This window comes from Salvelinus alpinus, chromosome 24 (assembly GCF_045679555.1).
Source record: "Salvelinus alpinus chromosome 24, SLU_Salpinus.1, whole genome shotgun sequence".
In the NCBI taxonomy this organism is placed as follows: Eukaryota; Metazoa; Chordata; class Actinopteri; order Salmoniformes; family Salmonidae; genus Salvelinus; species Salvelinus alpinus.
The window spans coordinates 28499557-28513487 of NC_092109.1; the positions used below are offsets into that span (position 1 = coordinate 28499557).

The 13931-nt window shown below is 41.1% G+C and overlaps 1 protein-coding gene and 1 long non-coding RNA gene across 3 annotated transcripts in view; one reads left to right on the forward strand and one right to left on the reverse strand.

The window, feature by feature from the left end:
• The window catches only part of LOC139552543 (uncharacterized), a 9729-nt gene extending 3323 nt beyond the window's left edge, over window positions 1–6406 (forward strand). Inside the window, exons 2-3 of the long non-coding RNA XR_011670445.1 lie at window positions 2482–2732; window positions 4633–6406. This is a non-coding gene — a long non-coding RNA (uncharacterized lncRNA). The remainder of the gene's footprint in view (window positions 1–2481; window positions 2733–4632) is intronic.
• Window positions 6407–7188: 782 nt separating this feature from the next.
• LOC139552483 (neuronal PAS domain-containing protein 4A-like) lies at window positions 7189–12193 on the reverse strand. Of its 2 annotated transcripts, XM_071364266.1 has the most exons (8): window positions 11797–12193; window positions 11203–11354; window positions 10968–11076; window positions 10437–10728; window positions 10222–10331; window positions 9945–10080; window positions 8316–9811; window positions 7189–8125 (listed from the first exon to the last, which is right to left on the reverse strand). In XM_071364266.1, the coding sequence occupies exons 1-8, from the start codon at window positions 11969–11971 to the stop codon at window positions 8094–8096; spliced, it is 2502 nt and encodes an 833-aa protein (XP_071220367.1). In that variant the 5' UTR covers window positions 11972–12193; the 3' UTR covers window positions 7189–8093. The 2 variants fall into 2 exon arrangements, with proteins under 2 accessions (XP_071220367.1, XP_071220366.1); XM_071364265.1 differs by having other exon boundaries at window positions 7189–9811.
• Window positions 12194–13931: the final 1738 nt, after the last annotated feature.

Below are 13931 nucleotides of genomic sequence, written 5' to 3' on the forward strand. Positions count from 1 at the left end.
TAATTTTTCAACATTTAGAATTTCAATAGCTCCTTGGTCATGTGACCTACTGACTTCAAACATGGTGCAGAATGTACCCTTCTATATTGCACACTCTTGTTTGTGTGCTGTAAAATCATGCGGTTTTACAGCACACAAACAAACAACGTACATTTTTCATCATTTTAAATTTCAATAGCTCTTTGGTGTTGTCAATTACACACCTAAGAAGCGTGCAGTGGATATACACCCATATTGCATAACCTCTAATATGTCTCTTCTATATTGTTGTACATTAATATTAGTTTGACAATTAGGTGGTTCAGTCCAGTGTTGTGTTTACCCTTTTCTTAAATTTTTATCTATAATAATTGGTAGTTCTAAGTTCTTATTTTCCCTGTTTTTTATTTTTTCACAGTATTTAACAGCGGTACACAATAGGAGAGAGACAGATAATATCTCCTTTCGTCGTTAATATCAACCATAAAGGAAAAGGGCAAAGTACGAGAGTCATGCTATTAATTGTCCAAAGTAGGGATGGAGAGTGAGCTAGTGAGGTAGGCTGCAGTGGGTTTGCTGGTCAATACATATACTGAACATTTAACCACAGTAATGGTGGCCAGTATATCAATGAATAAAAATTGAATATTGACAAATTAAACAGAAATTGTAGACCTTTAATGTTTTCCAACATGTCAACAGACACTTAACTTGAAATAAGTATGAACCATTTCACAGTGTTAACTTTCTCTTTATCCCTGGTTGATGTACATTTCAGAGCCTCTTCAGTGTGGATGGGGTATAGCATACACTTTCAACAACAAAGACTGCACTTCCAGTTTGTGTTCTTTACTCTGTTGTACTATTTTGTCTTCATTCCTAGTTACAACACATGGAACCACCGTTGGCATGCAAAACATTCAATCTAAAACAAAACAAAGCGTAACACGTTAAAAAATAATATCAATGTTGTATGACGACTGACGAATTAGCCATCCATTGTGTTATATCATAAATTGTCTTGCATGCCGTCACTGTTGTCAAAAGATTATAAACATGTTAAATAAAGTTACTAACCCAGTCAGTCTTTGGGCCACATCCAGGTTCTTTATCAGTGGCACACATGAAGCAGTTCTTGGCTTTGTTGAACTCTGAAATCATAGGCATGAACTGAACATATGGCTGTCCCACACAACTACATAAAAATAAAGAATTTACATTTACTTTGAATTAAATGTCATTACATACCAGACATTTTTTGTGTATCCTCAGCCATTTCCATTGAAATTTTACATTTTGAAAAATTCATGTCAAATCATGTGAGATGAAAATGGACAAACTAAAGGGTGTGCAATGTGTAGGCCCACTGAGTGGACATTCTGAACCTTGTTTGAAGTCACTAGGTCACATGGCCAAGGAGTTAATGTAGAAAAATTAATGTAAAATCTTGTGAGATGAAAATGGGCAAACTAAAGGGTGTGCAATATAGAAGGGTAGTCAGTGGACGTTCTGGACCTTGCTTGAGTTAAGTAGGTCACATGACCAATGAGCTATTGAAATTCGAATGTAAAAAAAGTTTTTACTTTGTTTACGCTCCCTAACTAATTGAACTAGGAATACAAAATGCTGCTCACATTTCCACATGTTTATTAGCTTTGGAAAGCGAATTAATGTCCAAATCATGAAAATAAGACCTGTGCAATGTTGTGCGCAATTTTTCCAACATAATGACACTTATTTGGAGTCTGTTGCTCAAATGGTTTGAAAGCGCGAATATCCGTCGAATATCCAACTTGAAACTGTCTTTACCTCGGTGCTTCTCACTAGTTTGTTCTTCATATTTGACAGAACTGTTTGTCTATGTTTATAATTTTTAGGAAAATAATATCAGTTGAGATCCACGAAACACTCAAGATGTTGTGTGTCCAGGATAGTGTTTCCAGTTTATTTTTCAATCACTAACCACGTTTCCATGCGAGTAAAGTCGTATAGTATAAAATAAAAATCATGGGACTGCATCCACCTCCTGTTGGCAGTGGCCGAGAACACAAAAACATGAGGGAATCAAAGTCACATGATCAGGTGAATTGTCCAATGGGAATGCTTGCTGAATTAACTGGGACAATTAGTCACACCTGTGGGCTGTGAAAATACAATTAACCATCACTTAATTAACTACTAAAAACTGATAACTACTGGACACAAATGATGTAGTTCCTAGTTAACATATATAGTTTGATAACTGCTGAACAGTGTACATTTCTATATTTTTACTACATAAATGTATCCATTTGACCTCAATTTATGTTGGAAGGTGAAACCAAATCATACATGGATGTTGCCGTGAATACTACATCATCATTCTTCATCAGCCAGTGTGCTTTAATAGGACAAAGTGGAAAGTCACCCTATGTTCTACCATTTGGAATTATAGTGTACTGCTGAAATACCTGGGTTATATATAACAATATACTGTATTTCACTCATTATCTGAATTTACAGGGTTTTTTAGTATCACTTTGGTACTATTTTCACAAGCATGTGGTTTCCGCCTGGTACGGCAACGGCAACTCCACCGCACGCAACCGCAGAGCTCTCCAGAGGGTGGTGTGGTCTGCCCAAATCATCACTGGGGGCACACTGCCTGCCCTCCAGGACACCTACAGCCCCCGATGTCACAGGAAGGCCAAAAAGATCATCAAGGAAATCCAACACCCGAGCCACGGCCTGTTCCCCCTGCTATCATCCAGAAGGTGAGGTCAGTACAGGTGCATCAAAGCTGGGACCGAGAGACTGAAAAGCAGCTTCTATCTCAAGGGCATCAGACTGTTAAATAGCCATCACTAGCACATTAGAGGCTGCTGCCCTATATACATAGACTTGAAATTACTGGCCACTGTAATAATGTTTACATATTTTGCATTACTCATCTCATATGTTTATACTGTATTCTATTCTACTGAATCTTAGTCTATGCCGCTCTGACATTGCTTGTCCAAATATTTATATGTTCTTAATTCCATTCCTTTCCTTTAGATTGTGTCTATTGTTAGATATTACTTATTTATTACTGCACTGTTGGAGCTAGAACACAAGCATTTCGCTACACCCGCAATAACATCTGCTGAACATGTGTATGTGACAAATAAAATAACATTTTATTCAAACCCCTTGACTTTTTCCACATTTTGTTACATTACAGCCTTATTCTAAAATGGATTAAATTGATGCTTGTGTTTCTAGCTCCAACAGTGCAGTAATATCTAACAAGTAATATCTAACAATTAATATCTAACAATACACACAATCTAAAGTAAAGGAATGGAATTAAGAACTAATAAATATTTGGATGAGCAATGTCAGAGCGGCATAGACTAAGATACAGTAGAATAGAATACAGTGTGCAAGGCGGTATTACGTGTGTCACTCACTGTCAGTCACCTTGATTACTCAATTTTCTCTCGACCTGTGCATCTACGTTGTAAACTTTCATTAATAGGCTAGATTGTAGCAACCTCATGATGGGTATAGGGAAAATTTGAGTATCATGTGTAGTAGCCTAAATCTATCGATGTTACATTGAGCTGGCTGAATGGAATTTGAATGACAGTTATCCAATATGCTGTGATAGAAATAAGGTCATGCTCAAACAAACAAAAATCGTCCTCCCTCATCTTAGACGGCAACGACCGCCGTGTGTGTGTGTGTGTGTGTGTGTGTGTGTGTGTGTGTGTGTGTGTGTGTGTGTGTGTGTGTGTGTGTGTGTGTGTGTGTGTGTGTGTGTGTGTGTGTGTGTGTGTGTGTGTGTGTGTGTGTGTGTGTGTGTGTGTGTGTGTGGTTCTGTGTTGAGCAGATGAAGTAGCGAGCGGATGCAAAGCTAGGAAGGAGAGAACAGGGATAGATGAGTATGGTGACAATTACTAATAAGGAGATGGTTTCCATGAATGAGGTACGGCTGAATGAACAAGAGAATACAGATGTGTAAAAAAGGGAAGATTAAAGGAGAACAAAATTGTGGGCGGAAGGGGAGAGGTAGAGAGAGAACAAGTGAGATGGCGGAAGGGGAGAGGTAGAGAGAGAACAAGTGAGATGGCGGAAGGGGAGAGGTAGAGAGAGAACAAGTGAGATGGCGGAAGGGGAGAGGTAGAGAGAGAACAAGTGAGATGGCGGAAGGGGAGAGGTAGAGAGAGAACAAGTGAGATGGCGGAAGGGGAGAGGTAGAGAGAGAACAAGTGAGATGGCGGAAGGGGAGAGGTAGAGAGAGAACAAGTGAGATGGCGGAAGGGGAGAGGTAGAGAGAGAACAAGTGAGATGGCGGAAGGGGAGAGGTAGAGAGAGAACAAGTGAGATGGCGGAAGGGGAGAGGTAGAGAGAGAACAAGTGAGATGGCGGAAGGGGAGAGGTAGAGAGAGAACAAGTGAGATGGCGGAAGGGGAGAGGTAGAGAGAGAACAAGTGAGATGGCGGAAGGGGAGAGGTAGAGAGAGAACAAGTGAGATGGCGGAAGGGGAGAGGTAGAGAGAGAACAAGTGAGATGGCGGAAGGGGAGAGGTAGAGAGAGAACAAGTGAGATGGCGGAAAGGGAGAAAAACATCTCAAGTCCTGCTTGCATGTCTTCCTACCCTTTTATCACTCTCCTGTTTTTCTCATTTAGGTCCAGTCTATTTTTGTCCCTCTTGAATTTTCCCAAGGACGCAAGGGCAGGAAGGATAGAATGAGAGAGCGCTAGAAATAGGAGCCTCTTTCATAGAACTCAGCAGTGCTACAAGATCCAGTGGAGGATGGACGGCATTTATGCTTTTTTTATTTGTATTATTTGGTGCCGTTTTCACGTGGTACATTTTCACAACGCTTAGTACAACACTCAAAACAGATCATCAAAAAGGCAGCTGTTTCAACACTGTAAGCACATTTTAAATTCACTAAGTAAAACACACACAATCATACAGTCACTTTTTCACCAAACTCAATCGGTGTTTCATCTAGAAATACATGTTTCATATTGCAATACATGTTCATATAAAGTAATTGATTTTCACAATGCGATGCTCACATTGCTTTTGATTGTTTTCTCATTGTTGAAATACATTTGACTATTACTTAATCCGACTGCTCTTAATTGATAATCGCTAAACCATTTGGTAAACCTATAGATTTTAAATCAGTTTGTCTACAACAAATGTTGATAACTACATAATGAAAATGTATGTTTATAAAGTATGCTATATATACTCTAATGTACTATTATGATGACTATTATGATTTTACTTCACAGTGAGTAAGAAAATAAATAATATTGACAAGATCAGAGATATACTGTATGTAATGCATCCCCTATACACTAAAACATGTATCCCAAAATGAAGTTGCTGGCCAATACAGTACTGTAATATATGGCATTACAGTAACATAGCAGGGGTTTGTATCCAAATGGACAACAGTGAGTACACACATTTTTGTATGTGACCCCAGTGGGAATCAAACCCACAACTCTGGTGCTGCTAGTGCCATGCTCTTACTAACTGAGCCACATAGGACTACTACAATACTTAAGTACAATACAATACTGTAAAATACAATACATAATACATAATACAATACCGGTAGTAGGTATAGGATTGCCATCCCCATGAGCATGCCATCCTCCTCCAGTCCATGGTTGAGGCATGCATTGACAGCAATTCAGACCTATTTCAGGCTTGGATTCACCATGCCAAAAGGTTTTCCCCCAGGTGCATGAACAATGAGGACATTTACTGAAATGTTGATGAGAACCTATGGCCAAATGCTCAAGACAGGCTTGATGCAAACTAGTTCCTGCTAAACATTTATGTTTCTTTCATTGATATCAGTTGTTTCATTTGATTACAATAAGCCCAGTTATATCCAAACAATACATTTAATTTTTGCATCAATGATTGTAATCTTGAATGATCACACCTTTTGATCACTCATGGGAAAGAAATTATGGAAAAAATGTTAAGTCTTTTTTTATGGGTAATGCAAGTGTATTGCATAATGTGAAAAAGGTGTAATGTACTGTAATTTACAGTACTGTAGCATACTACATTCTAAGGGCAATTTTGAAACATGTATTTTTTTCTATTGGATTAAATGGTTGTTAAAACAATTAGATATCACACAATGGGAGGCAGGTAGCCTAGCAGTTAAGAGCGTTGGGCCAGTAACCAAAAGGTTGCTGGTTCGAATCCCCAAGCTGTCTAGTGGAAAAATCTGATGTGCCCTTGAGCAAGTCACTTCACCCTAATTTATCTGGATAAGAGCATCTGAGTAAATTATGTTGTCTTTTGGTGATTTAAATAAATGTTCTAATGGTATTTCAGAGTAAACTTATTTTGTGGATCAATGGTTGCATGTTGAAAGATGTCTCCAAACAAAATTAATGCACAATAAAAGGTTTTAATATAAGACTTGTTGTGTTACCAGCTTGGATCACCACATACTTGTGAAAATAGCACCAAAACGATTGTAAAAAACTGTAATATCATTCTTGTCACACCCTGATCTTTCACCCGTCTTTGTGATTGTCTCCACCCCCCTCCAGGTGTCGCCTATCTTCCCCATTATCCCCTGTGTATTTCAACCTGTGTTCTCGGTTTGTCTGTTGCCAGTTCATCTTGTTTGTTCAAGTCAACCAGCAGTTTGTGTCTCAGCGCCTGCCTTTTCCAGTCTCTCTTTTCTCTCCCTCTTGGTCTTGACTCTTGCCTGTCCTGACTCCGAGCCCGCCTGCCTAACCACTCTGCCTGCCCCTGACCCTGCCTGCCGACCTGTACCTTTGCCCCCCTCTGGATTACCGACCTCTGTCGTACCCTGGACCTGCCTGCTGCCCGGTACTGTTGCCCCACCTCTGGTTTACTGACCCCTGCCCGCCTTGACCTGTCTACTGTCTGCCCCTGTTGGAATATTAAACTATTGTTTATTCGATGTGGTCTGCATCTGGGTCTTACCTTCATACCTGATCATTCTAGTTGATATATTAAAGGGTACATCTGTCAGGTTTGTGTGTGTGTGCGTGCGTGCGTGCGCAAATGCAGGCACATTCAGGCCTGTGGCTCAGTCTGAGCTGCTGATTGTGTGACAGGCGTCACAATGTACGTCAGAACTGTCCCTGACTCTCATCACACAATGGAGAGAATAAGGGAGAGGCAGATGGATAGAATGACAGTGTCTAAATGATCAGTAAAAGACAAACACTTCAAAATATATTTTAATAGAGTTGCTTTTGATTGGTATCCAAATACATCGACAACATGAGAAAAATACATTGACAACAAGAGGAAAATACATGAATAATCTCCATTACTCATTCAGTACAGTAGCTAATGTACTGGATGTAATTTAAAAAAATCTAATACAGAAATCAGAGTTATATAATATATGAATGTACAGCATACAGTGTGTTATTGGTACACTGGTAATACACACGTTTCACTCCACTTTAAGAGTCATATATAGTCAATAGATCAGTCAAAACACAGTATGTGAACAGCACATATATTTCCACATTATTCTATACAAACACTATTGTGTAATATAATCATTTAATTTCTAAAACATAGAAATCAAACCTTTACTCTGTGGTAGACAATGCCACTTTAATGTGTACTTTGACACTAAAACAGAAGTCTATCGATTGATAACTGCTGAAAGACAACCCATTATGATTTTCAAACCAAAATGTATCCATTCAACAAAATAAGACCAAGTTGACCAATGTGTAGATCAATGTATAAAACACTATCTTTATAGAATAAAACCAAACAACATTGCTGTGGTCTGTTACATTTTTAACATTTGATATTTTGTGCTCAAAGAAGCCTTCTTCCTCACTATGAGTGAATATAAACATGGCACTATAAATGACCTCTATCATGAGGTTACTCAGCAATCAAATGTATTCAAAGTAATGCATGTACAACTGAATCATCAGAAAACAGTATTATACAATATTGAATTGTAAGTATCTTAAATATGTATTGGAGAATATACATTTTCACCGTTTTGAATATTTTGTATAGATGTTGCACATTCAGCTTTTACAGGAAAAGCTTGAAATATGACAATATGCCATACTGAACGAAGTAAGTCACAGACTTATTTTAGAAGAGGGTCACGCAGGTTTCCATCTGAAATGAAAGAAAACAACAGACAAGAGTTAATTTAGTTCAGCAACCAATATTTATCACACTGAAATCTTAGTAGTGATGCATCTTATACTGTAAAATATCAGATGAAACTATGAAAACAATGTATGTGCCAGTGGTAAAATGGCCTGTTCTCTTATCAATATATTAGCATGACAAAAATGTCCCGCACCTTGGTGGAAGCTTTGTGAATGTATGGTTGAGTGGGAGTTGATACAACTCAGGTTGTCTCCCCGAGACGGGTTGAAAGAGGCATCTGCCTCAAACACAGATTCCATGGTATCCAGTTCCTCCAGAAGGGACTGGGCATGGGGCAAACCGATGGTGGGAGCCGGATGGACAAAGACAGAGGCACACTCCTGAAAGGCTGTGAGAGCGATGGCTGATGATGGTAGCGACAATAGAGGCTCCACTGACACGTCCATATCCATCTCACTCTCAGATGACTCCTCCATGTCTCTCTTAATCCCTGCCCCGACGGCCATCATAGCTCCACCCACTGCCATGTAGTTACACTGCGTCGACTGGACGCTACAGAAGTGGTTTACACCAATTGAAGATTCACCCTTGAAGAGGCTGGGGTTACACCTGCTCACTGGGGTGAGTGGCCAGCATGGAGGGGAGGACTTAAAGGAGGAAGAGGGAGGAGAGGAGCATGAAGAGGGGGACAAAGGGAAAGTTGAGAGCTCCTCAATTAGGCTCTCTAGAGCCATACTCTCCTCATACAGAGAGATATCCTCTCGGCTAAGGGGCGGGTCTAGCCCCCTCCAGGGCGGACACTCAGCTCCGCAAGGAGGAGAGGGATTCTGGGATGTGGCCTGAAGACTGGGTGAAGACGAGAAGGTGGGTGGGGTTATTCTGGGGAGAAGAGGGTCACAATAGAATCCCTCAGCTAAAGAGCTAATATATTTAGCCAAGAGAGAAATGTCCTCCCTCTCTCGCTCCTGCTCTTTCTCCGTGGAGAAGAAGGAGCAGGGAGGATGTGTGGGGGAAGCCTCTGGAGTTAGGAGGAGCTCATTCAGAGGACCACGGAAGGGCCTGTGGGGAACATCCACATACAAGGGACCACTAATCTGTGGCAGGCCCATGATGGAGCATTCATCTCCCCCAAAACTATTGGTGGTGGGGGGCAGCTTTCCACGGGGCTCTGCCGGGAAGAGGACCTGAGGATGCTCGGAATAGAGGACCTGGGAGAAGGCTGGTGCACTATGTGCTGGGTTAATAACCTCATGGGCCATTGGGCAGGACACAGCTGCATTGAAAGAATCAAAACTGAGTTGCAGTTTCTCCACAAAAGGAAAACTTCCACTAGCAAGATGAGGGGTATACGGGGGAGTGCATGCACACTCCCCCATCTGTTGAGGGTGGGGCATAGTAAGAGGGGCGAGGGGCTTGGTGAGGGAGGAGGGGAGGGGTTCTGACATATTGGTTAGGTGAGAGGTAATTCTTTGAGTCAGAATATCAGACTTAGTGTCAGTCAGTGAGGCAGAAGTGGTTGGTCCAACAGAGAGAAGGCTGGTCTTTGGTTCCCACTGGTGTTGTCCTCCATGTGTCTGGGGGAAGTTCTCTTCATCCAGAGACAACAGACTGGACCGAGGACCATAACCAACTGGCTGCATGAGCACCTCACAAGAGCTCTGCTGGCGTATTGAACACGCCTCTGACTCACTAAGAGAGAGAAAGAGAGAGAGAGGAAAAGAGACAATAATTATTTATATCTCACATATACTGTATAGAGGTCATGGTTAAAGGTAAGAGCCAAACGACACACTGGTGTTTCATAGCAGCGTAGCTGTGGTACCTGATGATGTAGTTGTGGCAGCTGATGGTGTTTTCGTCGATGTTCAGCTGGAGGACCATATAGAGCCAGACCCATGAGTGGTCTGCTGCCTCCACCTGCACCACCATGTCCACCTGCCTCCCCTCTCCTTCACTCACTACAGAGACAGACACATTCCCATATTCAGCTCTCCTCACTGGTCTGTCTTCCTCACGTGTTTGTATTGTTAGTTGTGTTATGTTAGACTGTATGTTAAGTGTCTGCGGTTGAGTAGTTGTGTTATTGTGGATGTACTCACATAGGAGACAGTGCTGTGTAGAGGCATGGGAGAGATCCCTGGGATGGACCAGGCTGTACCAGGAGCGAGAGCGTAGAAACTCCACATCGTAGCCCAGGTACACACTCACACTGGAGGGAAAAGGGAAGATAGAGTTGATAACATACCCCATGTTCTCATGCCTATACACTACCAAAACAGTGTTGTACTTCAGAATTAACCAGGCTCATTCTTACCTGTCCTGGGCATCCCAAAGCCTCATGTCCCTGTGGTGTTGAGAGTGGAAACAAGCCAGTAGGAAGGACTGCTCAGGGGGTGGGGTGAGGGGGGCACTCTTGGCGATTGTAAGGTAAGGCGTTTTTGTCTTCAGAGGGGTACAGAAACACACCCATACTGGGTTGGAGGTCCAGTATGCAGAGACAGGGCAAGGTGGGGTGAGGCAGCGAGCTCTGACTAGCATCAACTTGTTCTCCGCACCCTGTCGCCGGATGAACTTTGTAGTATTGAAGCGACATCGAAATAACTTGTCTGGAGGAGGAGAAAAAGGAGAAAGGTTTGAAATTGATGTCATCTGTTGTCATTATAAGATATATATACATTTGAGGAACAGTTATATAAATGACATTTAATTCGTAAAGTAAGGTCTTGGTTGTGTTTTGATAGATGACGTCACCATAGTCTAGGATAGGATGCAGCAGTTGGGTTACTAAGGTATTTCTAATGGATCCAGTAAAACAATTATTAGATTAGTGATGAGAGATCTATACCTGTGTCAGTAGTGGTCATCGGTAGACCTGCAAGGTTGCTCCTTATGACAAAGTGGTCCATAGGATCAATGATATCATACACACTATCACTCTGGGCAACCAGGTCCACCTGAATGAGAAAAACAGGTTGCATAACATTGAATGAGACTTTCATAGGCCTATGCACAATACTTTCAGTGTATGATTTGTCAAAGTAACAACAACAGCCACATGTTTTCAGCTTCGGGCTACTCACCATGCAATGCCCGAGGTGGTCTGCGACGTTGTCTGATAGATACAGAAGTTTTCCATCGCTTGTTAGGAGTATCATGAAACCTGACAATTCGTGCATCAGCCCTGACAGCTCCTGAAACAATATTAAGTCCGTGGTCTCGTCTTGAAGAGCGTCTGTTTGGCAAAGAAAATAAAAGGTCTAACATTAGTTGTAAATATCGTCACTGAGACAAAAAGCATGAAATAAATTGTAGTATTTGCATTTTTTTCAACAGGGATCATGTTCATCCTAAATATGACTAGTGTTATGCATCCAACAGATTGGAGTCACGCGCATTTGCTCGCTACAACAGACTAGTACCATGGACAGCGCCAAACATTTTCAGAACTTTAGACAGCGCAAGACGTGTATGGACATTATGTAAAAATCCATAACAAATCAAACTATTAGCCAACAAATAAATCAGTAGATCAACTTCTACATTACAGTGCTTGATAGGATGTAGTGGTTGTCGACCATGCACGTTAAACTTCAGTGCACCTGGTGATTAAAACCACAAGAGAAAAAGCAAACTTCGTGTGACCATATTTGAAATAACAAATAGGTTAAGCCTACCTTGAGAGAATAATACAGACTTGCGGGTGTACATGCAGGCAAGTGACATAATGTGTAGGTAGGAGAGTCGAGCTTTGTCCGAATCAGAAATGGGCAACAGTTCCTTGATGTTCTGAATCTCTGCGTTGATTTGATCCCTCCGAGTCTTTGAGGCTCCTTTTGTGGACCGATACATTGTCGCGTGCCTGTCTGAAACAGGTGTCTGTTCGGAGTTTGAGAGGATTGCAGAAATCGCGGAGTTGTTCTGTCTCACTACTTCATCCTGATTCGGGCGCTGTAAATTGACAACGGAATTGTTAGAATGAATAAGAGTAGTTTAATAGCTGAGTTTGCATTGTCAATTCATTGTAATTTGTCTCCCCGTGAGCAAGGAGCTGTTATGGTGGCTGACTATGTTGACTAGTTGCGTCGTGATTATAAAGTACATGAACGAGGATGTTCTTTATATAGGCTGATGGTGGGGTGGAGGGGTGCTGAGCAACCATACAGTAGATAGGAATAGAATGTGAACGGCGATGGGAGGGGGTGATTAGCATTGAGGACTGCCTGCTGTATGATAACTCTCTCTCTATAAAGTGTCATAGAGAGAGAGAATGTGTGTGTGTGTGTGTGTGTGTGTGTGTGTGTGTGTGTGTGTGTGTGTTAACCAAAGCACGTGCAGTAAGTGTTGTCTCCAGGTGAACTAAGCAAACGCCTACACACTCCCCTTCCCTTCTCTCTCTGGTGAGAATTCAGCCTTGTACATGTTCCTTGCTCTATTATTGCCTTGGTTGTTCAGTTTATTTTTAGAACATGGACTTGTGTGGATTGTTTTGATTGTAATGATACACTCTATTTTTATCTGATTCTCTTCTTAGACTGAGTTGGAGGTCTGCACCAATTACAACGAAAATACAAGGGGTCAAGATTACATTTGTTAATTTGTCATTTTAGATGTGGAGTTACATTAGAGTTAAGATATAATAGGTATTTTAGTCAAACAGTATACTCAGTATACTATACTTTTTTTTACCTATAAGTAAACTAAAACCACAAATGAGACTACAGCCACACACATTTTCACTTAACTGATATACAACATGCCTGACTCCAACATCCTGTTGATAGTCCTTCATAATACCATATCACTACACTTAAGACCAACTGGACTCTCCTTGAATTGTAAACCATTTTTTAAAATCAGATGACATCAGATAGATTGAAATTTTACTGGCTTCAGTTTGGTCCGGGCCCATGGGACAGAGAGGGAACTGCTGTTTGACATCCTGGGCTCCCTGTGGTAATGGATGTTTTTATCGTGGGTGGTGTGGCCATCTGTTGAAACCACAATGGTGTTGAGATATGGAGCATCTATATTCTCACTGATGGTGCAGGACTTTGATACAACACAGAATTTGATTTTCCCAACTCTTGAATTGCTATTTTTGCTATTTGTGTATAGAGACATTTTCACATGCAGAGGTGTTGTCATGCTCTGACCTTAGATATCTATGTTTTCTTTATATTTTGGTTAGGTCAGGGTGTGACTAGGGTGGGTATGCTAGTTTTTGTATTGTCTAGGGTTTTTGTAGTTCTAGGGGTTTTGTACATCTAGGTATTTGTATGTCTATGGTGGCCTGATATGGTTCCCAATCAGAGGCAGCTGTTTATCGTTGTCTCTGATTGGGGATCATATTTAGGTAGCCATTTTCCCTTTTGTGTTCGTGGGTTCTTGTTGTATGTTTAGTTGCCTGTCTGTACTATTCATATAGCTTCACGTTTCGTTTTATTATTTTTGTTAGTTTGTTCAGTGTTCATTCTTTAATAAATAGAATGTACGCATACAACGCTGCGCCTTGGTCCGATTCATACGACGAACGTGACAGGTGTTGGAGAGTTGTTCTTTAACTCAGCATTTATTTCCCTCTCTATCTGCATTCATCAATCACAAGGTGCTTGTCTCTTGTTAGTCTCCATCTCCATCTCTTGCTTGTCTCCATCTATGTGTGACCATGGCAACAATACTACTGTTACTTAGTAACCACATTGGTCCACAAATAAATAATTATTCTCAAAGACGCCATTTAAGCTGGTAGGTGATAACCACACTTTATTATTTAGAGGTGGATTGCAGATAAAGGCAACTATTTTGTTCG

Bases quoted from the DNA above. Each gene is read 5' to 3' on its own strand.
- LOC139552483 (XM_071364265.1), bottom strand. From the start codon at position 11,971: ATGTATCGGTCCACAAAAGGAGCCTCAAAGACTCGGAGGGATCAAATC. The intron at 11,355-11,796 runs GTAGGCTTAACC...TTTGCCAAACAG, and splicing joins GTCTGTATTATTCTCTCAAG to ACGCTCTTCAAGACGAGACC. The intron at 9,812-9,944 runs GTACCACAGCTA...TCTCTCTCTTAG, and splicing joins TGCCACAACTACATCATCAG to TGAGTCAGAGGCGTGTTCAA.